Below are 26,561 nucleotides of genomic sequence, written 5' to 3' on the forward strand. Positions count from 1 at the left end.
CATACATAGCCTTTTAATACCTTATTCAGGACACACAACAATAGATGTATGATTACCAAATATGATTGTCTTGCTATTTAACAATTGCTGTGCTCCTTCATGTCTTGGCCCATATAATACATAAAGGTAAACAGTAGGGAGTTTGGGAGGCAGTGGAGTACTTAGCACTGCTGCTTTGCAGCTCCCGAGTTTTGAGTCTGAATCCCCACCCTAGGCACTGCCAGTATAGACATAGCATCTACTTTGCTTTTTATGCATCATATAAGCTTTGGCCTTGGCAACCTTGAATTAAATTAAGCAGGCTAGACAATGAATAGATGATTAAGTAAGGGAGTAAGGTAACACAGTGGTTAGATAGGTTACTTCACATCTCTCTGAATCTGGTTAAAATTCCATCAGTGCTTGTGAGGGTTTATTCCAGAAAGACACTTTTCTACCCACTTTTTACTCCCACAAAAAATATGCATGTTTGCTTAAATCACAAATTTAAATTTGGATGGAAATGAGTGTAGGTGTATGTTAAGAGAGTGTTTCTTGCACTCGACTAACATTCCTTCCATTGCTGGTTCATGCCTTGCACTAAATGCTGCCGATATTGTCCTCCAGAAAACCAAAATGTGGAATAAACAGTGATTTGATAAATGAATGAATAAAAATGGAAAAATATTTTAAAAACTGAATTAGAAATCACTTTCAGCATTTTACAAATGATGTTCAGCGCAACATATGCACTATTTTGCTTTCTTTGTTTATAAATGAGACCTAAAAAAGCTAACAAAGCTTATTTTTATCTTATCTGGTTATGATTCATTGAAAGATGCACCCAAATGCTGGAATATTGTGTCAGCATCTTGATTAACACAAAAGCAAAGAACTCATTACATTCACAGCCTAACAATTTTTAAAAATGTTTTTTTTTTCAAGATTTAGGAATTTAAATACTATAATTACAACCTTTTACCTATGACTGGAAATATTTGCTAACAAAACAAATTTTGGCAACTAAAACAAAAAGAGGAAAACGACATAACTAAAACAAGCAAAGGCATGTTTGATCCTTTTTCTCTTAAGCTCCAGGACCTGCTGAGACATACAAATGTACACACCCAGGTCTTCATCAATCAGTTTGCAGGTTGTTTAATAAAAATTTATTGACTTACAAGTGATTATTTATCAAAACAACATTTGTACTGGCCAGCATAGCTTTTTCAACATCCCCCACCACAAAAACCCTGCCCAGGCAGCCATGCATTGAAGAACCTTGCATAAGGAAACAAATGGAAAATCAATGGCAAGAACATGGGTAAAATGAAAATTCGACTGACAGTCCAAGCTGGTTCCTGGGAGCCCTCTTTGCTGGAACAGGGCAACATGGTGGTGGCTGTCCAAGTTCTCTTCACAGTCTTTATTTATTATTTACAAATGAGATGATCAATATTTTTAATCTGGAGACAAATTTATTAACTTTCAACTTTTTTACCCTGTCAGTCAGATTCCTTGTGTCCCAGTCCCAAACCTCTGCAGAGGTTAGTTAAATATTTTAGTCTTTGCAAGGGCTGATCGCTTTGGCACAACATTCCTCCTACATTATAAAAATGCATTTCAACATGTATGCCACCGTCAGACAGGAATGCAGTTTTTGCTCCCTCTACACCCAGAAGTGGTGGCATCCTCAAATTGTTTTGATTTTTGATTTACATTATCATTGGATATAATTTGACACAAACAAATAGCACATATTTTTTTATTTGTATAAAGTACACATGTCCAAATTACACAGAATACCTGACATCTAAACCACTTACCACAATTTGAATACAGCTGCTTGGAAAGTAAACTTTTCTTAAATTAATTTTTAGCCATACAAAACTTGTAAACACAAGAAGATGATTTTGCTCTGATGGGTCTTTGGGAATACAACTCAAAATCTATAAAATTTCAGTGGTAAAAGTTATGGCAGAGATGCAAGTGATATTATTTATTATTATTATTACTACTAATAATAATAAAGTACATTTCTATAGCTTACAGTGCTTTGCAAAGACAGTGGAGAACCATTTCAACCATCACCAAAGTGTAGCATCTTCCTGGATGATGCAAAAGCAACCGTTTTTGCACCAGTAAGTGCACCACACCTTAGCAATTAGGTGTGGTGTCAATGGGTGAGAAAGAGAGAGGGGATGATTAGAGGACCAGAATGACCAGGTTGTGGTGGGCAATGTTGCCAGGACAGCTGGAAACACCCTACCTTTTTCAAAAGATGCCCAGGGATCTTTTATAACCATAGAAAGTTAGGACCACAGTTTTACATCTTATCTGAAGGACGGCACCAATTTTTACAGCAAAGGGTCCTCATCACTGCATTAGGGCTTAGGGATCCACACACAGAGCAAAAAAGGAAGTGCCCCCTGTTGGCCTCACTAAAACCTTTTCCAACAGTAACCCACATTTTTACTAGACGCTCTCCTGTCCAAGTATTGGCTAGGGCCAAACATGTTTAGCTTCAGGTGGATTGCCTGTTCCGAAGTGCAGGTTGCATGAAATGCATCAACTATTCATTCAGCATGTTGAAAAATCCTTACCTTGACCAACCTTTATAGTGTAATACTGACAATGTTAACAAAATACAGACTCAACCTAACGATCATACCTCAGCATTTAAGATGGAAAACTTGAGTTTCTATCTTTAGTGTAAATTCATGCATGTAGAGAAGGTATTTAAGATTTTCAATAAGAAGCCACGACATATATCATTTAGATTATGCATGTACTATATCTGCTAATTGTCTCTTACTGCATTTTGCTAAGCTCTGAATCTTCTTAGCACTAAATGGCGATTTAAGAATCAGAAAATTATTTAATAAAAATAGAGTGGCCTTGTATTAGTATAAAGAAAGATATTTTATTGTGGCACATATACAGTTTATATGCCAGCTGTAAAAGGAGGAAGGAAAGTGTAGTTAAAAGGATTCACTGCAGGGTCCACAAGGGTGACTACGTGTACCAGCCTACATTAGAGGAAATTATACTCAATTCAATTATAAAAAGAAGCAAAAGGCAACATCATATGGAATGGCATCTACTAGCAAGGACCACGCTTCTTAAATACCTTAAGTGATCCAGCAGTGGTTATTCTGAGGGCAGTATATTAGAACGGATGTGAGGAAATGTCAGGAAACCAGGAATATTTACCTCAACCATATGGTGACAATACAGAGGCAGCCCTGTGGTCATTCCTAAAGAACTGGGGACTGGTCCTTTAAGAAAGTCTAAGGCTGGTCCACATGGTGTTTTGGTGCTGTTCCTAACAAAAGAAGTAGCTTCTGAGTTTGCCATATGGAGATCTTGTAAATGAAAAGGTTTGAGAATGGCAATATCATAATGGGCAATTATTGGATTGCATGTGCACATTCTATTGCATTATTCTTATACTTTGTGTTTCTCCCATTTAAACCTGTCCTGCTTTTATTTTTTTGTAATTTAACTATATTTTGGATTAAGATCTTTATTTTGGGAATTTTGTTTCAGGTGATGAAGGCACATACTGGTACCCTTTCATGCATACAAAAACCTCTTGCTGAAAAAGGAAGTGATTAGTTTTCCAGATTTTTTTCCCTTTTACACATATGGTTCTCACAAATTCAGCATGGCATTTATGATATTATATCTCACTTAAATAAAATACATTAAAAGCCATATCTTGAAAAAATTAAATGTATGCATACTTGAGGATTACTGGCATGCAAATGTGGTGTAGCCATTGGTATTCCAAAAAACACAAAATAAAGCCCAATTTTATTCCAAAATCAGTTAAGGTCCTACTTACACCAAAATAGATGAATGGTGCAATAGGACTGAAAATGAGATGGGATCAGTAAATGGTTGGGTGAATGATAAGCAGAGGTGATATGGAATGCACTTTTAATATGATTTTGTCATAAACTGCAACATGATGTAGAACAAAAAAAAATTGTGGTTGCATTTGAAGGTTTGTGATGTAGTATGGGGAAGCCTAATAGTCAAGAAATACATATAATCCAACCATTGTTGTGGAGCATCAACAGCACTTGATGCAAGGCATGGAACAACACTGGACAATGCAGAAGTTCATTGTAGACCATACAAATCTATATTAACTCCCTCAGGGCCAGTCTAATTTGTATATGGGGGGAAAGCCAAAGTACCTACAGGTAAACCCATGTACACATAGGAAGAATAGGCCATCTCCAAACAGGCGGTGACTGGGACTGTAAACCCGAAGCACTAACTGTTGAGCCATGTACTGTATGTTTCAAAACATTTTTGTGCAAGAGTATGGAAAATGAAAACAACAAAGCCATGAAAAGAAATAAAGATGGATAATGTTGCAATGGGATTTCCAAGAAGGATATTTCATGTTTCTTAAAGAGCTACAAAAATCACAGAATAAAAGTAGAAGTACAGGGAAGCAAATGCTTAATTCATTCAGGAATCAGTAACAATGTTTTAGACAAGGATTTGTTGCCACCTACTGGACAAACTGCCATATTTGTAAAAAGAGTGTATATTCTCTGTGTATTTCAGTATAGCTTGGGGGTTCTCTGGATATGTCCATTTCAACCAGTACAACTGATGTAACCAGATATGATCCATATACTTTAGAAAGTGGGTGGATACATTTTTATTTAATTCTTTTTTACTCCTGTTTATTTTCAGTTTTTCTAGCAAAACTGCATACACCAAAATTATTGATGCGCCTTTATTCCAAAACTACTGTAAAAAATCTTCTTAAACTTTCCTCTGTTTTTTTCTGATAATGTTTTACGAAAGCAAAATACTAAGATGGGTTGACTGGGCCATCCTACCCCCAAACAAGGTCTTCCAGCACAGCACCTGTTTTGTAATAATCAGGCTAGTCCCAGGCCAATCAAGAGATACAATCACTCCAGCATGAACTGGGCCTGCAGCCTAGCCTTCATCAATCATTGGGCCATGCCGTTTACACTACCCAATGGATGCGTCCAGATGTCCTATCAATCCAAAGAAGCATCTGTGAGCTCCTACTCTGAGCTCATTCTGTGTTGTACAAGTCATCACTCTGTCACAAAGACTAGGCCCTGTAGCACTGCCTGATAAACCATTCAAAGATATAATCAGAAAAATAAAAGACTACTGAAAAATGGTTCATATCTGCCTCAGAATTCACTGCCACTTAATACCCCCCTGTTGGAAACTCAAAAATATTGCAACAAAACCTGAAACCCGTTTATTTGAAGCAAAATGCTTTTATTTATAAATCAGAAGACAAGAGAAGTTTCACTGAAAAAGTAGTAGAACAGAAACAATAAACATGATATGATACCATAAAGGCCTACTAAACTACTTTATTTGACCTAAGGGTCCTCTTTCAACTTACTCCCTCTAGTTCCAGGTCTGCCTGCCTCTGATCCTCTTTAACCTCTACTTTCATACTGAGATGTATTAATGGGACAACATCAGATGCACAGAATTTGGTTTGGTAAAACTCATATTAATAAAACAAAAATACAAACAGAATAATAACTACAATAATCATTATTCCCCAACAATCTCCAAATAAGCAATTTAAGAAAAATCACACTGTATACATTCATCACATCATAAGGTTCATGATATTACATTCATGCATCTCACAATACCATTATAAAAACTGATAAAAAAAAGCCATGGTTTTTGATTGACTTGAGCCGTTTCACAGTTGGAATGAAAACAAACAGTGGTAGCACAGAGTGTGATGGAAAATATCTTAAAGGCTTTTACAAAAGAACAGTGCAATAATTATAGAATTACTGCAAACTACTCGCTATAGCTACTTCTTTCCCTTGATAAACATACTGATGTACTAACTCTGAAATACTAACCCAACCCTTAACCCTAAATGAGAAGGTCTAAAAACTGTCACTAACAGACCTGTGTTAAATGTTATTTGCATCTTATGACACTATAAACCTCTTTACCTATCTCAGAAATAGCAGCCTCTGGTGAACTTTCTACAGCAAAACAATATGTTGTTACAGGTGTATTGTGTGCTGTCTGTTGTTCAGTGTTACTATTGACTTGAAAAATTGCCAGCTTTATTCATGAAAATATAAACTACAAAATATGCATTTAAAGTAAACAGTGTGCAACATCCCATCTAAAGGGCTTCTGTTAAGAGATTTGATAACGAAGAACCACAGGAGATTCAGATTTCAGTACTCAAAACACCCAAAACAACAAACCTTCCTAACGATACCAGTAAAAGCATGGAGGAGACTAGACAGCATCCACCTTCTGATTACATGCCTAAATGAATAACTAAGAAAAGTTAACATTACTGTTTAAGTGGAAATGTAAATATGCCATGCCAGAATATATCCATAACATTTTAACATGTAGTATATCCATAGACCACAATGCTTATCTAAACACTATTTGCTGCTGTTATGCCATATATGGAAGTAATAGTCAGCATGAGGGATACCACAGCGGACAGAAGAACCTCTCAAATACATGGAGACAAATTGCTGGGTCTTCTCTGTCACAGTGCTCATTTCAACATACAAGTTAAATATTAAGATTCAAGATACCTTGTGCTACTGAGCTTCTGAACAGATAAGAGCAAATTTGGCTTTTTTATATTGTCTCAATGTGAAGTCTTTTTTTCAGTATCTTTTGCGATACCCCTGATACCCTAGCAGTTTTTAAATGCATGGACTAGAGAAATTCGGGACTGCTTTTTAGGAAGAATTCCTGTGGGTGTAGCCCATTCAGTTGCAGATTTTTCTGCTGTTCAATACTACAGACATTTTAACAGAGACATGCATTTTAATATAGCTCTTCAACCAGTTGTTAAAAAAAAAAAAAACTTTTAAAGCTCAACTAAACCTCTGGATGCTAAGTTCCATTTTGGGCAAAGTTGAAAAGGATGTCTCTGAAGTAAGCACAGTAGAGCAGTAATAGTGCATTAAACAATAGTAGTACACTCTACCACCATTGCTGACTACAGTATTGCAATTTAAAGGTTAGACACTGATGTACACAATCACAGAAATCTTCTGGTGTATTATTCCATTTTTAGCATACTCATCATTTTTAAGCTCATCATTGGCCCACTGTAGCTCTCTGAGGTGATGCTGCTCATTACTAATGCAAGTTGCACCCAATATGACCAAATACCTTTTTCACAGCAACCAGTTCCTTTCTGAACTGTTCAGTACACCCAAGAAATGAAAAAGGGAGAGGAGTATTGCAGCTTCTCAAAAATAAAAGCTTGCCAATCATTATGAAGTCTTTTATTTTTCATTTTTAAAACTGGAGTATTTTGTACAGTGCACTGTACTCAAAAATGGAAATTCATTTAATGAGAATAAACTGAAATAGATTTGAATTGGAATGTTACTGACCCCCCTCTGCCTTTTCAGTTTCTTTCCCTGATATCCTACTGTGGGCTGATGGTATCACTACTGCTTTGCCATGCTATGCGTACTGCCACTGGAAACCTTAGAATTCGAAACACCAGAAATTCTCATTTTAATTCTATTTATAGTACAAGTATGCACAAACATGGCAAATGAGAAGTTAAAATTACAATATGATGAAATAAATTGCTCAAGTTGGTAAAAATTAGACATTTAATGCTAAATCTCATAACTCAGAATGTTTTTCAAATATCTTAATTGAATGCATTTCTCAGCTATGCGTCTTAACTGTTATCAATAATTTGAGACCATAGTAATATTAATTTTTATTTATATAGCACATATCTCAAATCCAAGGGCATTTTAGAACCATAAGAAGCCAGAAGCAAGTAACAATAACAAAACAGAACAAACAAAAAGAGCACTCTACAAAGGGTAAAAATCTAAGAATGACGAAAAATATTCATTAAACTGAAAAGTTTTCAATTCAGTTTGAAAAAATGAAAGTGAAGAGCAGTTGTGCAAATGTTTGGGTAAGGTGTTCCAGATGTAGAGGGTCTAGATCATGCACAAATTAAAATGTAATGAGTACAAATTTATATTTGATACATAAAGAAACAGGCAGTCAGTATAAATGATAAAGGACAGGAATAATATACTTGCTTCTCTTGGCATGTGTGAGAAACCTAGCAGCTGCATTTTGGATATATTGCAGTCTAGTGAGTGTTTTAAATGGAAGAACTGCAAACAGAGAGTTATAATAGTTAAGGCAAGAAGCAATGAAAGCATGCAAGTGATATAGTAACAGGCAACGATGGAAGATACTACGAAGGTGATTATAACCATTTTTTATAAGTGAGCTTATATGTGACTGGAAGATAAGTGATGAGTCAAAAAGGAAATCTAAATTCCATAAAACATGTGATAAGTGAATCAGTACATCATCAATGTTAAGGCTGAAGTCTTAGAGGCAGTTTATTTAGGGGCAACTAATAACATTTCAGTGTTATCAGAGCTCTGTTTAAGATAATTAGCATCCAGGCAATTGTTTAAATCAGAAAAGTATTGAAGCAAACAGCAGGGTGGAAGGTTGATGGTAGGACCTTTAAATCTGAGTCTCATCTGCAACAAAAGCTGAGACGATGTTGGTGAAAAATTTGTCCGAAGGGGCACCTTGAGTAACGGGGCATAAAATGATTTATGATTTCTTTTGATTTTCCCATTATGTCAAGCACAGAGGCAGTGAGTTTGATGGTAGGCCTTAATTATTATAACAGGCTATTTAGCTTTCAGAAGCTAATTGTCTAATTGCTTAAAATCTTGACATTATTTTCTAAAATTTTCCAAGCTGTTTATTGTGAATTTCCCCTTGGGATTAATAAAGTATCTATCTATCTATCTAAAGGCCCATATACTAAAGTGTATGTAAACTTGTGACCCACTGAAATTGTGACAGCCAATAAAAAGTGAAATAATCTGTTTGTTAACATTGTTGGGAAAAATTACTTTTGCCCTGTACAAAGCAGATGTCTTAAACTTCTTCTTTCAGCTGCTCCCATTAGGGGTTGCCACAGTGAATCATCTTCTTCCATATCTTTCTGTCCTTTGCATCTTGTTCTGTTACACCCATCACCTCAATGTCCTCTCTCGCCACATTCATAAACCTTCTCTTAGGCCTTCCTCTTTTCTTCTTCCCTGGAAGCTCTATCCTTCTCCCAATATACTCAGCATCTCTCCTCTGCACATGTTCAAACTAACGCTATCTCGTCTCTCTGACTTTGTCTCCCAACCGTCCAACTTGAGCTGACCTTCTAATGTACTCATTTCTAATCCTCGTCACACCCAGTGCAAATCTTAATATCATTAACTGTGCCACCTCCAGCTCTGTCTCCTGGTTTCTGGTCAGTGACACTGTCTAAAACCCATATAACATAGCTGGTCTCACTATCATCCTGTAGACCTTCCCTTTTACTCTTGTTGATATCCATCTGTCACAAATTACTCCTGATACGCTTCTCCACCTATTCCACCATATCTGCACTCTCTTTTACACCTCCCCTCCACCATCCCCATTACTCTGTACTGCTAATCCCAAATATTTAAACTCATCCACCTTCACTAACTCTACTCCTTGCATCCTCACCATTCCATTGACCTCCCTCCCAATTACACACATGTATTCTGTCTTGTTCCTACTGACCTTCATTCCTCTCTAAAGCATATCTCCACCTCTCCAGGGTCTCCTCAACCTGCTCTCTTCTATCGCTACAGATCACAATGTCATCAGCAAAAGTCATAGTCCACGGGTACTCCTGTCTAATCTCGTCTGTCAGCCTGTCCAACCTGAGCCGATCCGTGATGTAATCCCACCTCCACATTGAATGCATCCGTCACTCCTACCGCAGACCTCACCACTGTTACACTTCCCTCGTACATATCCTGTACAACTGTACTTCTTTGCCACTCCCGACTTCTTCATACAATACCACAGCTCCTCTCTAGGCACCCTGTCATATACTTTCTCCAGGTCCACAAAGACACAATGAAACTCCTTCTGGCCTTCTCTATACTTCTTCATCAACATCCTCAGAGCAAACATCGCCTGAAACCATGCTGCTCCTCACTAGTCATCACCTCACTTCTTAACCTAGCTTCCACTACTCTTTCCCAGATGTGTTAAACAATATGCCAAATGCATAGTTTTAGTCATAGTAAAATCTCTGTAGGGGTTAAAGTGAGTTTTAAAGAATTCACCCTCAGTGTATGTAAACTTCTGACTTCAACCATAAGTTACCAGGTAGCGTGGTGGACAGCAGGACTTTTCAAAAGTCAGCTTCATGTTGTTTTGTACAAAGTAAGTGTATAAGATTGCCAAGCTTTGTTAGTGTGAATGGTCTGTTCTAGTGAAAAGTTTTTTTTAACGTTCTGATGTTGTATGTTGCCCAGTGAAACGCAACAGACAGATGCAGACACAGGTTTAAAAGTACCAAGAAGTATTTTCATTTTCTTCCTAAGTAGTGCCTCCAAAAGCACACAATGAATAAACAATTCTCCTCCTCTCCTCCCAGCAGCTCTGTTACATCCCCTCCCAACTCCGGTTTGCTAGCTGGGTCTCCCCTAGTCCTTTATATAGTTCTTGACCCGGAAGTGATTCTCCTGTTCTGTTCACGTAACTTGACAGCACTTCCGGGCCAGATGGTGAACTACATTTTTCTTCAGCCCAAAAGTACTTCTGTCCTTCCGTCCCCGTGACTTGGAAGGACTTCCAGGCTATATTGGAAACCGAAATTATAGACATAGAAAATACTAGACGCCGCATGACAAGCAGCATTGTACGTCAACGCTGCCGCCATATTGCGAGTGGCACTGCTGTGGAGTAAAGTAATGGATAAAGATGCCTCATGCATGTGCTGTTTAGGATTATACAAACTGCTCCAAACCAAATCCCAGGGGATTACATTTCATAGGTAAGGCTGAACAATTGTTTTGGTTATATTTGGGAGTTAGAAAATCCCGTTTTATAAGTTGACTCAAGGTCAACTTACAATAAAATTAAACAACATTACTAAAATTAAAACGAGAATGATAAATCAAAAAGCAATAATTAGCAAACAAAGATAACTAGCAGTAACAGTGCAAAATTCACAATTGGTATGCCAGTTTGATAAGTTTTGAGGGCAGTTTTAAAATGTGTTATTGAATCAAGCTGACATATATGAGAGGGAAGAGAATTCCCGAGTTGAGGAGCACTATGGGAGACGCCCGAGCTCCCATAGCACCGAGGAGTTTGACGTGTGGTACAGAAAGTAGAGCTGCAGATGAGGATCTGAGTGAGCGAGAGGAGTGTAAGTCTGTAGAAGATAAGTGAAGCTGTGAAGAGCTTTAAATGTTTAGAGCGGTATTTTGCATTGTATTCTGTAGTTAACAGGGAGCCAAGTGAAGTTGAGAGAGAACAGGTGTAATATGTTCAGTGGATTTAGAACAGCAGGTTATTATCCTGGCAGCAGAATTTTGAATAAGTTGTAAGCAATGGATACATTTTTGTGGGATGCCAGATAGAATAGCATTACAGTAATCTATACGTGAGGTGACTAGGGCATTAACCAATACTTCAGAACTGTGTTGTGTAAGAACAGGACAAAGTCTAGAAATGTTTCTGAGATGGAAGAAGGCAGTCTGAGAAATATTACTTAAATGGGAGGAATTATTTAATAATAATAACTATTATTTAATAATTGCCATTAGTAGTGTATAAACGGATATAAATAAATGCATGCAAACGATTCACCAAAATCTGTTGTATGTAAACGATACTGTTTTAAATGTTATTGTTTTTTCATCAGAAAACCCAGTTTCCTCGTCTACCTGTATTAGTTTAAATGGCACTTTTGCCACTTGCAATAGAGTGGACGTGCTGACGTATCGTGTCAACTGGGCAACACAGTGAATGTGGCATCTACCTATATATGTCTATGAACAAAATCCCCGCATATCCCTACAGCATCACACAGTTGCACCCCACGATACCCAGCAGGGTTGTGAAGCCAAACGGCATCTCCCATGATGCCCTGCGGGAATCCGGGGCACCTCTAAGCTGCAGGGAAATTGCCATCTAGCGTCCTGGGTGCGTCAGCCGGGTTGAGCTGCCGGCCGTCCATCACAATGTATTGTATGTTTTAGTAATTTACTGTTTTTGTATTAACAGCACTACGTATGTGCAAATTCTCTGAAGTCTCTCTCACTGAAAAATTGTATATAAAAATAAATTTAATTCAGTTGAATTGTGTGCAGGTAAAAGAGACATACATTTATGGCTACCAGCCTACACATATTTACTACCTTCTCACCTTGCCTACCCTAATGCCACTGCTTCTGCCTTCAGTTTCAAGTTTGTATGACCCTTTCTTCAACTGGAGGATTCAGACTAGATAATCCATTCCCGGGCTCCCATTTACCGGGAGCCAGGGATTCTCTGACATTTCTGCTGTAATTCCCGCCAAGCTTGCATATATAGCATGTAAAAATTTAAAAATCGATCAAGAAATAACAGAGCTATAGTTGAAAACTGAAGACTTCATTGACGTCTGTCAGACAACAGCTTTGAATAGCAACTCGAATTTGCAATGCATCAGTCTGATGCATCTGCATTATCTGTGCCAAGAAACTTGCCATCACATAATGATGACAAGAAACTGGATGCATCAGTAAAAACGGAAATGGCAGTGTTTCAGAGCAACGGCAAGCGAGGGCGTTGTTTAGAACAAGTGTATGTATCTGATGACTATGCTGCCTACTTCAGTGGAGGCAAAGCGTGCTTTCTCAGCGGCTGGCGTACTCTGCACGAAGTACGCTCTCGCCTGGACGACCGCATGCTGGACAAGTTATGCTTTCTACGCTCTTATTACCGCAACTAACTAGATCAGGGGTGCCCACAGTTTTTCGGCTTGCGAGCTACTTTTAAAATGACCACATCGAAATGATCTACCTACATTAAAAAGTATATACTGCTCAAAAAAATTAAAGGAACACTTTTTAATCAGAGTATAGGATCAAGTCAATGAAACTTCTGGAATATTGATTTGGTCAGTTAAGTAGCACAGGGGGTTGTTAATCAGTTTCAGCTGCTTTGCTGTTAATGAAATTAACAACAGGTGCACTAGAGGGGCAACAATGAGATGACCCCCAAAACAGGAATGGTTTAACAGGTGGAAGCCACTGACATTTTTCCCTCCTCATCTTTTCTGACTGTTTTTTTCACTAGTTTTGCATTTCGCTATGATCAGTGTAACTACTGGTAGCATGAGGCGAAACCTGGACCCTACAGAGGTTGCACAGGAAATCCAACTTCTCCAGGATGGCACATCAATGTGTGTCATTGCCAGAAGGTTTGCAGTGTCTCCCAGCACTGTCTCAAGGGCATGGAGGAGATTCCAGGAGACAGGCAGTTAGTCTAGGAGAGCTGGACAGGACCATAGAAGGTCCTTAACCCATCAGCAGGACTGGTATCTGCTCCTTTGGACAAGGACAAACAGGATGAGCATTTCCAGAGCTCTACAAAATGACCTCCAGCAGGCCACTGGTGTGAATGTCTCTGACCAAACAATCAGAAACAGACATCTTGAGGGTGGTCTGAGGGCCCAGCGTCCTCTAGTGGGCCCTGTGCTCACAACCCAGCGCAGAGGAGCTCGATCGGCATTTACCATAGAATACCAGAATTGTCAGGTCCACCAATGGCACCCAGTGTTTTTCACAGATGAGAGCAGGTTCACCCTGAGCACATGTGACAGATGCTGAAGGGTCTGCAGAAGCCATGGAGAATGTTATGCTGTCTGTAACATCATTCAGCATGACCAGTTTGGTGGTGGGTCAGTGATGGTCTGGGGAGGCATATCCATGGAGGGACACACAGACTTCTACAAGCTAGACAAAGACACCTTGACTGCCATTAGGTATCAGGATGAAATCCTTGGACCCATTGTCAGACCCTACGCTGGTGCAGTAGGTCCTGGTTTCCTCCTAATGCACGAAATGCCCGCCTCATGTGGCAAGAGTATGCAGGCAGTACCTGGAGGATGAAGGAATTGAAACAATTGAATGGCCTTCACGATCCCCTGACTTAAACCCAATAGAACATCTGTGGGACATTATGTTTCGGTCGCCGCCAGGTTGCTCCTCAGACTGTACAACAGCTCAGGGATGCCCTCATACAGATCTGGGAGGAAATGCCACAAGACACCATCCGTCGTCTCATTAGGAGCATGCCCCGACGTTGTCAAGCATGCATACAAGCTCGTGGGGCCACACAAGATACTGAAAAGCATTTTGAGTAGCAGAAATTAAGTTTTTGAAAAATGGACTAGCCTGCCACATCTTCATTTCACTCTGATTTTAGGGTGTCTACACAATTGAGCCCTCTGTAGGCAGAAAACTTTTATTTCCATTAAAAGACTTGGCATCCTTTTGTTCCTAAGACATTGCCCTGTCATTATTTGTATAGATATCCAACTTCATATTGAGATCTGATGTATCTAATGTGTTTCTTTAAAGTGTTCCTTTAATTTTTGTGAGCAGTGTGTATATATATATATATATATATATATATATATATATATATATAAAGAATTAAAGGAACACTTTTAATCAGAGTATAGCATAAAGTCAATGAAACTTATGGGATATTAATCTAGTCAGTTAAGTAGCAGAGGGGTTGTTAATCAGTTTCAGCTGCTGTGGTGTTAATGAAATTAACAACAGATGCACTAGAGGGCAACAATGAGATGACCCCAAAACAGGAATGGTTTAACAGGTGGAGGCCACTGACATTTTTCCCTCCTCATCTTTTCTGACTGTTTCTTCACTAGTTTTGCATTTGGCTACAGTCAGTGTCACTACTGGTAGCATGAGGCGATACCTGAACCCTACAGAGGTTGCACAGGTAGTCCAACTTCTCCAGGATGGCACATCAATACATGTCTTTGCCAGAAGGTTTGCTGTGTCTCCCTGCACAGTCTCAAGGGCATGGAGGAGATTCTAGGAGACAAGCAGTTACTCTAGGAGAGCTGGAGAGGGCCATAGAAGGTCCATAACCCATCAGCAGGACCAGTATCTGCTCCTTTGGGCAAGGAGGAACAGGATGAGCACTGCCAGAGCCCTACAAAATGACCTCCAGCAGGCCACTGGTGTGAATGTCTCTGACCAAACAACCAGAAAGACTTCATGAGGGTGACCCAAGGGCCCCATGTCCTCTAATGGGCCCTGAGCTCACTGCCCAGCAGCATGCAACTCGATTGGCATTCGCCATAAAATACCAGAATTGGCAGATGCACCACTGGTGCACTGTGCTTTTTACAGATGAGAGCAGGTTCACCCTGAGCACGTGACAGAAGTGAAAGGGTCTGGAGAAGCCATGGAGAACATTATGCTGCCTGTAACATCATTCAGCATGAGCAGTTTGGTGGTGGGTTAATGATTGTCTGGGGAGGCATATCCATGGAGGGTCACACAGACCGCTACAGGCTTGACAAAGGCACCTTGGCTGCCATTAGGTATCAGGATGAAATCCTTGGACCCATTGTCAGACCCTATGCTGGTACAGTGGCTCCTGGTGCACGACAATTCCTGGCCTCATGTGGTGAGAGTATGCAGGCAGTTCCTGGAGGATGAAGGAATTGATACCATTGACTGGCCACCAAACTTTCCTGACCTAAATCCAATAGAACACCTCTGGGACATTATGTTTTGGTCCATCCAATGCCACCAGGTTGCACCTCAGACTGTCCAGGAGCTCAGTGATGCCCTGGTCCAGATCTGGGAGGAGATCACCCACAACACCATCTGTCATCTCATTAGAAGCATGCACCGATGTTGTCAGGCATGTATACAAGAACACAGGGGCCATACAAAGTGCTGCGTACAATTTTGAGTTGCTGCAATTAAATTTTGCCAAAATGGACTAGCCTGCCACATCATTTTTTCACTCTGATTTTTGGGGCGTCTTTGAATTCAGGGCTCTGTAGGTTGATCATTTTCATTTCCATCAATCGATGTGGTATCCTTTCGTTCCTAACACATTACCCAGTCTATATCAGTATAGATATCCAGGAGGATTTCTTTTTCCCATTGAGATCTGATGTGTTTTCAAAGTGTTCCTTTAATTTTTTTGAGCAGTTTATATATTATATATACACATACACACATACATACACTGAGTATACTTTATACATAAAATATCTGTTGTCGCACCTTGAATAACCTTTATGGCACAATGACAATTCAATACATTTATGGTCACTACAGTATTTGGATTAAATAATCTTCATGTGGCAAAAGGCGGACTCGCATAAATAAGTAGAGCCGAATAATGCAGTCAAGGAGCTTTTGAATTCAGCCAAGTGAAAAATGACGCTTTTTCAGATCGCTTTTCGGAAGGAAGTCAGTTTCATAGTTTTTATGAACAGTTCGAAAGTGCCTTTCCACATTTTCCTTCTTTGAAATAGCAATGATAGATTGACAGATCAGACAAACGCACTTCGATTGTGACAGTGAGAGAAAAAAATCCTCTTCTAATTCCACATAAAGCCCATACCCTCCCCAAACAATTTTTTCTAAATCCCTTCTTTAGTCAATATAAATTGGAAGGCTAACTAGATCACAGCCGTAGTTTTGCAGTAGCTGGCGCGTTTGATTGTGCGTGCAGGATGACCAGTGTGTTACAAGAAAAGAGATCTCAGACTGGCCGCCCTGTATGTCAATCAAGTGGCAAATACCATAGGGAGGATATATGATAGACTAACATTTAAAAAAAAATTTTTTTGAATGCAACACGATCTACCTGCACTACCTTTGTGATCTACCGGTCGATCGCGATCGACGCATTGGGCACCCCTGAACTAGATACATGTACTTGTATGACAGCATGAACTGCTTATAGATAAGGTTAGTCTTTTATTGGTGTCAACATATTGCAATAGTTTTATTAAAAATAAGTGTTGGTCATTCTAAAACCGCTCACATGTAAGATGCCCATGCACTGTGTCATCCCCAGGAGCCCGGGATTCCCGGGAACAGCATGCAGGATTCCCAAATTCCCAAGAATGGATAAACCTGTCCGGGAATGGATTCCCTAATTCAGACATATTACTACGATATCTTTCTGAAGATACATTTTATATTGTGGTTGTAAGAGCCATTTGTTAGTTAGTAAGGTTAAGTTAAATTGATAGAGTGTTTGCCTAAATAAATATAAACATAGACAAAGGGAGGTCCTATTATAACCCCCACAAGCTAAACTATAAATTGAACATTCTAAATATTCTTGTCCCTCCGACTACAGATTAGTCCCAGTTTATGATCTGCCTTGCAGTTGGTAAGGCATTGAGGGCAAACAGTTTGAAACTGTACTGCTCGTACTTACAGAATGTACTGAATGTATTAAGTGAAACCAATGAATGTTTGCCATAGAAAAATACAGAAAGTAATTCTGTAAGTTTAACACTAGAAAGTTAAGATTGCAGAAGAAATCTTTTTTTTTTTTTTGCTTTTTTCCTTTTATTCCATGTGTGTAATAATTTTTTTTTAAATCTTCACTAAACTTCACTAAATTAACTTTACTGGACTGAGAAATTTCTTTTGTTATGCTATTGACTTATGCCGGATCCCACCTTGTCAACTCAGTAACTGCTTGATTTTGGGAATCTGGAAAAGATGCAGTTAGAGTGCTACTATCACCTTTGTAAACTGCTAAACTCAATTTATACTATGCTTTTATTCAAATCAACCGCTCATGTATCTTTGTCTACCCGATATATAATCACTCTACTTGTTAAGGTGTTCTTTCTGTTTATTTTTAAAAATTATAATTAGACTAATTTTTAGCACATTATATCCTCTGTTTCTATGATTATATTAAAGGCCTTTTTAGTAGGCTGATTTTTGAAAACATAATATAAATCTAACATCTGCATTTCTTCTAAGTTTTTTTCTAACTGGTATCCTGGTATACTCACTTTCTCTTTTACTGTTAACACTGTACACAACTACTGTCTCTTTAATTTCATTCTTTTTCACTATCAGCTCGCTTCTTGGCCTAACATATTCTAATTTCATAAATCCTTAAAAGCAAGCGAGGTTCTGATCACAGTAAAGTCTTATCTGTAGCCACTTCATGGCAGGGTCTCCATAGTACCACTGTGGGAAATCAGACCAGACCAGAGCAGTGGGCTACGAAACACATTTACCTCCTAGGGGTGGTATAATACATGAAAATGTGATAAGGAGACAAGATAGTCTTCTAAGAGATGCATAGTAAAGAAAGTACAAAATATGTGCACAACAAACAAGACATTTCTTTTGTCTCTACAGGGATTATTACTAAAATGAATGTAGCCATAACCTGGTAACTAGGATTATATTTCAAAAAATGTATAAGTAGACAAATAGTAATTAATGGTGATGGGTTTTAAATGAAAATTTAAAACCTCAAAATAATATTTGTAATGATTACGTGATCACCCATCTTCCCCAATTCACCTGCAATCTCACTTACCGTAAAACAGCTCTTCATCCTAAAATCATTGTCCACATAAACACAAGCTCGATCAAAGTCTTTCATTTCCCTGCTTGACAAAATATTGCTGCAGATATAAATAGAAGAGTGTCATTAATAACAATGACTAATAACTTCCATGCCGAGTAAACATTTCCAAATTATTTCTACCTAAGCATGTTTTATATGCAACCTATTTGATTCTGGCAGTAAAACTGACATAAATACATTAGTGATCAAGAAAGAAGCATGTTCAAAAAGGATTTTTTTTTCTTTTTGGGACCAATTGTTTTAAAAGGGTAAAACAACTAAATACAAACCTAGTTTATACATTAACAGTGTGCACAAATAAATTATAATGCACTGTTTAATTAATTAACATCTGAATTAATTAGTTGGGTTTAATATTAATGTATTACTGTGGCATGCAAAAATATTCAATCCTCATCATAATTTTCTGCATGGCAAAAAGATTTGTACACATATTTATCCATTTTGTATTTTTAATGTGAACTCTTATGCTGTAACAGTACACTTCCAAACTCAAAATAAACCATTTTCTGTAGATACAGTATATAACTGAAGACAAAAAAATAAAAAAGTTAGTGTTCGCAGATCTACTGGTGCCAATTCAACCGGATGGTTGTTAAAAAACCTTGCATGCTATTGTACTTTTTTATTTTTATGCTGTATTGAATACTGTATACTGTAAGATTTCAACTATGTATGTGTGTGTTCGTTTTATCTATTTGTGCAAACAGACTCGCCTACTGGCAATGGAGACAAACTTAAAAAAAAAAAAAAACTGCAGTTAAATTTCCACTTAGAAACAAATATGTTACCATAAGCAAAACACATAATCAGCCTGGACACTTAAACAATAATGAATCTGTTTTTCGTACATGACCTTGAGCTACGACATCTACTAAGTACTGAATAACAATGAAAACAATGGAGGTGCATCTGCTGTAGAACAAAAGCTTGCAAGTATTAAAATGTGTTATGGATGGAAAACAAAAGGTTGAACTGAAAAATCTGAAAAACCAAAGACAATATATAGAGAAAATATACTTTATACAAGTATAAAAGATGTGCAGATATAAATATTGCACTGTGAAAAATAAACATAAAAACAGCTGGACTTCAGCTATAACCAACAAATCTATAAAAAGAAGTACAAAATAAAGTAAAATAAATAAACGCTATATTAAAACACTACTTTATTATTAGAATCACATTTTAAGCACTATGTGGAAATATGATTACTATGCAAAGAAGAGAGCTTACTTAGATTTAGTAAAAGGATAGCAATCACGCTCTTAAACGTATAAACAAACTATTAGGTGGGGTGGGGTGGTTAATAATGCTCAAAAAGAACTAAAAAATGTTTTAATCTTACACATTAATAATCATAAACTTAAACGGAAAACTCCAATTTGATTTTACTATCTGTCCCTTTTTATCCTACAATTCCAGTTCAGGGGTGCAGAGAGTTGGTATCTATCCTTACCATCAAAAGGAGTATAAAAGATTACAACACTCCAATACAAATAACAAATCCAAACGTTTTTTGCAAAATAGACATGATTTACCTTTAACTCATAGATTCCGAGTACAAAATAGCTTTATTAAAGTTAAACATAGGCTTAGATTAATGTTATATACAGGTAGTACTTTTGGACTTTAATGACTTACTTGAAAAAGTCTTCTACATGACTTATATTCAACTCATAATCCTTTCCTCCGACCTCTTGACAATGCAGGGCTATAAAGTATGGCTTGTATCTGTGAACTGTCTGTGAAAGACAACAACATTTCAGATATGAACATTAATCATTACATGTTAAAAGGACATGCTTCATTTGACTGAAAAAGTATTTATGCCTGTAGCAACTGTTGTTTTTCTTCTGTAGATCTGACAGAGTGGCCTAACCTTGCAGACTCAGACACAAGCCGACAATATACCCCCAGAATGGCACCCTTTCACCTCACACTCATACAGGCACACACATTAACTCAAACCAGGTCAATTAAGGTGTCAATCAAGCAGCTGTAAGCATCTGTGAAATGTGGAGAAGGGAAATTCGAATACCCAAAGGAAACCTACAAACTTCATGTTGTCCAGGTAAAATTTAAACCTGGGAGTCTGAGGCATTAAGGTAGCACAGCTAACCACTGCACAACTGTACTGTCCTCTTCACAATGTTACATTTTTATGGGTAAATATTAATATAAAGCAGACTCACAACATAACAAAATATATTTTTGATAAATAATGGTCTATTAGACAATACTTTTTTTTATAAACTTGCCTCCCAAGCTTTACCATCATGATTTACTTCTAGATAGGTGTCTGTCCATTTTCTGGAATACACATGATTACAGGAAATCAAAGACGTTGGTTAAAAGATACTCAAACACTGCAAGCACAAGCTGTTTAGCTTTTCGTTGCACTCAAAAGGTAATGGCAAAACTTTCTGCTGCTGTAGCGGTACAGTAAATTTACTGCAAAAGTGAAAATGACTGTAATGTGACATCTAATGATTAGTCTGATTCTAAAGATACCCTTCATTGAAAGCTTTATAGAGAAGATCACCAGAGGAACTTTGTATATTAATAAATGACATATTTGCAATATATTTGTTTCAGGTGTGAAGGGTAGTGTGCAGGTAGTAAGTGTGAGCCTTGATTGCAGAAAGTGAGCCAAAAGGGTGCAGACTGCTGATGTATGAAGAAAAAAGCTAGATGTCTGCATTGGAGTTGATTTGAAAAAAGCAGACAAGAGAAATGCCGAGTACACGTAGACAAAGGCGGAATGAACAGAAATGAAAACAATCAGTTAAATGTGTGAATGAGAGAAGACAAATGCCAAGCTGAGAGAAAGACTTGGTGTGGAGGAGCTTGGCATTGCGCTGAGGACAAACAGAATAAGGTGGCCTGGACATGTGGAGTGAAAGGCAGAATATGACTGGATGAAGAAGTGCACCAAGATAGAGGCAAAAGTCTGGGTCCCAGAGGGTGCCAAAAATTATGGTTGAAGGTGGTGTTGATATGAAAAGAACATGTCTACTCCAAAGGATGCCCACATCAACGGACAAAGAGGCATTTGGGAGGCAGACTGATTAACCAAGGTAAACCAAGAAAATGGTAATTAAATAGGTGATTGATTACTACAACACACTTTAAATACAGGACTTTACTGATATATACAGCATTTCTATATGCTGCCAGTCCATACTTGTAGAAAATGTATTTTATTTAGAAAGAATTTAGACTTCAGTTATAAACAGTTAATCATTTATAATAATTTAATTAGGGATTTTGTAAATAAAATTAACATAAGTCAAAGGAGATATAAACAGGTAATTTAAGATAACTGTCACCTGTTATATTTCAGCTGGGGTTTGTTGCCTGGTTTATGTTTCCTTTTTTTGTATTTTCTGCCATTTTTGAAGTTGTTTTTATATTTTTATTATAATGTTTGCAAATATTGTTTTATGTAAACATTATTTAGTTCTCATGTATGAACTGCTGCATGTAAACTACATTCCTTCATGTTTTGTTGAAGGAACCCCAAGAAGCAGCTCCACCCTGAAGTCACTGGCTTCTACCATTATATTGAGGTGAAGGAGATGGCTCCATGCAGTGTGTCTCTGAGAGTTCTTGGAGTATCTGCCTTGTGAGTATTATATCTTTCACTTTTTCTGACTTAGTGAATTTTTGCTTCTCGTTTCTAGATTTTGTCTTAGGATTTTGATTGGATTTGATAGCCTTGGGTTGCCTTTTTATGCATACTTATATTGTCTTTTCCTTTTTATTCTTTCATTTTTGATTATTTAGGAAATTATTTTAATTTAAAGAATTAAAGAATTTTGTTTTGTTTTAGTCCCTTAAGCCAGAAGGGTCACCCACTCCATTCAAGGGCCTTGTTGTGTAACTGGGAGATTTTAAGGTTTCTTTATGCACTTTAAAAACCAGTACCCCATTTTGGGCCTGTGCAAGCCTAAAAGCCTGCCACCCGAGTCTGAGAGCTGGCCACCTGTGGTAAAGCCTGTTTCTAGGCAGACCAATGAAGATAATGGTCTGGTCCCTGTACTATTTTTAAAGCCTATGACTATTTTGCCGTTTTGTGTCACTGTGTTCACAACATCAGCAAAGCGATGCAGTCTTCATTCGTGATGGCTCATGGATCCTGTATTCTGTGTTCCAATCCCATACCTAGATGCCACTGTGACAGATGGCGGCCGGTGCCATTACCTTGGACGCCTCTAAATAGAAGGACATGGGGAGAGGACTTCTGAAGGATGCTATCTCCCCTGAACTGTTACTTGGCAGCCCCCCTGGGTTGCAAAGGTGCCTCGGATTCCCACAGGGCTGTATGGGAATTACTATTTGGTTTCTGTGGATGCTGCAAGGGGGGTGGTGGAACTGTAGAAGCTGCAGAGCCCTATTTTGGGCTACAGCCACACCTGGGAGCAATTTCAGACCTCCCAAATGAACCACCTGGAGTGTTCCCAGGTGTGGATTAAAAGGGAGCCAATTGCATCAGAGAGGGAAAGCCAGAGTTGGAGGACAACACTTGTGAAGCCTGTCCGTGGAGAACGAAGAAGGAGGCTGCAAGGCTCTGAAGGAAAGAGACAGTTTACTGTGCTGTGCTTTTACTCTAGGCATCAGTCCTAGGAGACTGCTCCAGGTTGTGGTGCCTTTCCCTGAATAAAAGGCTTTGTGCTGGACTGAACTGGTGTCATTGCTTGTTTGTGTTGCCCTGGGGTGGCATATCTTCACACCACCACCTGTGTGGAGACAATATGTTCTCCCCATGTCACTTGAGCCGACCTCCCACATTTCAAAGACAGATTATGCCAACTGTCGATTCTAAATTGGCCCATCTTTGGTTCCTATATTGCACCCTATCCTGCTGGAACAGGTTCCAGCCCCAGTTAACTGTTAATTAGATTAAGCATGTCTGAGATTATTATGTTACTGTATAATGACTGTTTCCCAGCATATTCATTCTTGTTGGAGTCAGTTCAAAGCAAAACTACACTGGTCAGGAATGAATGGGTTATTTTACACGGGTAGTGTTTTGCATGTTTTATTGGGCATTATTTGCAATTTGTAAGAGCAAGTAGAGTGGTGTAAGTTCTATGAATACAGAAAAATATAAAACGGTCAAAATTCCAAATCTATATATGGATTCAGACTGTCAATATTGATCAACCGTGCAACACTCAAAAAAAAAAAAATGCAATCGTATACTACTACCCACGCACACTTTATTTTTCTGTGCTTAAGCCGTCATTCTTGTTAGTTCTGTTTAAATTGATCAAAACAATTACACAAACAAACTAAAAAAAGACAAAAGCCTCAAGCAGACTGCAGTTGGTTAGTGTAAAATAAAACTTTTAGAATTGCTGATTTCAGTACTTTTTTTTGTCGCAGTCATTAGAAAAGTGCTACACTTCAATAAAGGACATTAATTGAAATTAGTTGATTTCTGGTAATGTTACTTCAGTTAAAATATTGCTTTCAATCCTTGGCACTGCTTTTTTAAGTATATTTCATTATCGTCTGTGTTCACACTGCTTTGTAATGTTAACGTTATTATGTACTATTTTCACTACTTATTGTTTACTAGTTTTATTTGGTTGACACCTTTATCCAGGAAAAGTTACTGTACATGATCAGGATATGTTACAATTCTATACAGATAACTTATTTTGTACAGTACGGGTATAATAAAACATTTGCTCAAGGTCCCATAGTGAATCACACAAGAACTGGACATTGGGCTTTAAATTCCACTGATTTAGAAACTATAACACTGTGTGTAGTGTATCCCAAGCTATTCATTGAAGTAATTTTATCTCACCAGTGTTTGACATAAAACCTAGGCCAGAACATTTTGAGTGTCAGCAAGCACCCTGCACAAAATCATGTAATTTCAAAAACGTAAGGGTATGCCAATCACTGACATAGCTAAACTGAAATAGAAAGCAATTAGTATGCTGTGTTAAAGTGGATAACAGTTTATAGGTACTAAAATCTGCAGAATCTGCTGTAAGCAGTCTCCTAGTAACTCATCTTCCTTATTGCAGTCCTTCATCTCTTTTCCAATACATTTCAGAACGAGTTTAAGTTGTAAAATACCCTCAAGTAAGAGTTATTAGATTGTCAGTCCTGCTTTTAATATATAATTAGAATAAAATTAGAAACTTTAGACAGCATAATAATCATATTATGATTCCTTGATAACATTCATAAAATGTCAATACATCATGAAGAGCAGACATACCCAATAACCAATTACTGACTTGCATGTTGTATAGACTCATTTCTTGTTTATAATTGTATATGCTTGTCAATTTGAAAGCAGAATTCATGACCTCATTTTCTACACTATTTAGCCATATGAAATGAAGCCACATTATAATCTATACAACAACATTATTATTAAGACATTTCTATGTGAACCTTACTTTCTAAAAGAGTTTACTGTATATGTATTAAGTGGGTCAGAATACTGCTATTTGTTATAATGGTAGCCAGTCACGGTTGTACTCCATTCACCAAGGGGATGTTCCCAAGGGGAATAATGGGTGGTAAAGACACTTAAATGGGTTTAAATGGGTCACAAGACCATAAAGGATGAGAAAAGCTATTGTAGAGGGATTTAAGGTAGAAATTAGAAAGAAAATACTACAGATACATATATTTTACAATCTCATATGCAAAATTAAATGAAGCACAAGGCTCATCAGTGCTGTCACTAGTAGTTAAAGCAATTTGGGGGCAAAATCTGTGAGGTCCTCCTTCATATAAAGGTAAGAAACTAACTTGAAACATGCCAGTGTAATGCACAGTGTTGCTCTACAAGGCGACATCACAGGATTTCAGGAAGACTGATGTAACAGTATGGGGAGGATTATAACACTCATAGTATAATATTTTGGTATTTTTAAATCTTGTATAATTAAAACAGAACTAATATATACAAAAGAACCTCTGAGCCACCTGCAAGGAGATCAAAATTTCTCTTGTATCAGTAGATGCCCATCTTTATACTCCAACAGTACAACAGAAACTGTACAATAATTACCTTACTGGCCTGTCCTGTAATATGCTGCTCATATTACATTTGAAGATGTCTGAACAATACTGTACATTTTTGTAAGACAGTTCTCTAGACAAATGAGTCTAAAATGAATAATATAACATTGTCAAACCAACAGCCTGTGCACTGGGCTATAAACAGGGTCTATAATATTTATCCCTTTAAACAACAACATCTTTAAAAAAGTAACACACGTGCTTGTAGTTTTATTTATTTACTTGGGAAGGAGGGATTTGAACACAAAAAAGGGAATCAAAACCATACGAGAGGTCTGGGAGAAAAGATCAAGTAACCATTTATAATTGGGCAAAATCAAAAAATTGCAGTTAAGAAAATTCGACCTTGAATCTGTAATTCTTAAACAAATTTGTACTTATTTCTTTTAAAAGTGTATTTCGTTTATTTTTAGGTAAAGTTAAAAAAAACAATTACTGCAACTCTCAACTTTTAAATAACTGCATCAGACACATCATCATTTGACAAATGTGGAAAGGTTCACCAGTAATGGAAAAAAGCAAAAAGCTTCAATAACCAAATCATTATCAAATAAATAAAACAGAAGAACTTAAACATGTGAATAAAACCAAATTTCATAAAAACACACAATGCTAAAATACTACAAAATTGAAAACCTTTTCCAAAATGACAATAAATCAAAAGAATTGCCACCCAAAATGGTTTCCTCCTATGAATTTGGACAATTTACATAATTGAGTTAACTGTAAATTAATTGTTGTGTCAAACAAATTCTGGAAGAAGAATGTAATACTCTAAAGATAGCAGAGAACTGAGTTCTAGAAAATTAAAATGATTTTAAATATTCTTAGATATCTAACAGTGTGTGAATTAACAAAACATTTTTGGAATGGTCAGATCAAAACCCTAATCTTCAGTGCCCCTAAATCTTGTCATCTCCCAGAAGAGACGGCCCTGTTCTTTACAGGTAAAGGAGTGGACGGGTGCCCCAGTTGAAGGAGTTTTAGCA

General features: G+C 37.6%; 1 protein-coding gene across 1 annotated transcript in view; it reads right to left on the reverse strand.

Moving 5' to 3' along the window:
- inpp5l (inositol polyphosphate-5-phosphatase L) overlaps positions 1 to 26,561 on the reverse strand; it is a 125,749-nt gene that overhangs the window by 62,719 nt on the left and 36,469 nt on the right. Inside the window, exons 3-4 of the mRNA XM_039768483.1 lie at positions 20,158 to 20,258; positions 18,463 to 18,550 (exon numbers count right to left, since the gene is read on the reverse strand). Of these exons, the coding sequence (XP_039624417.1) occupies positions 18,463 to 18,550; positions 20,158 to 20,258 (189 nt within the window). The remainder of the gene's footprint in view (positions 1 to 18,462; positions 18,551 to 20,157; positions 20,259 to 26,561) is intronic.

Source organism: Polypterus senegalus, chromosome 11 (genome assembly GCF_016835505.1).
Source record: "Polypterus senegalus isolate Bchr_013 chromosome 11, ASM1683550v1, whole genome shotgun sequence".
In the NCBI taxonomy this organism is placed as follows: Eukaryota; Metazoa; Chordata; class Cladistia; order Polypteriformes; family Polypteridae; genus Polypterus; species Polypterus senegalus.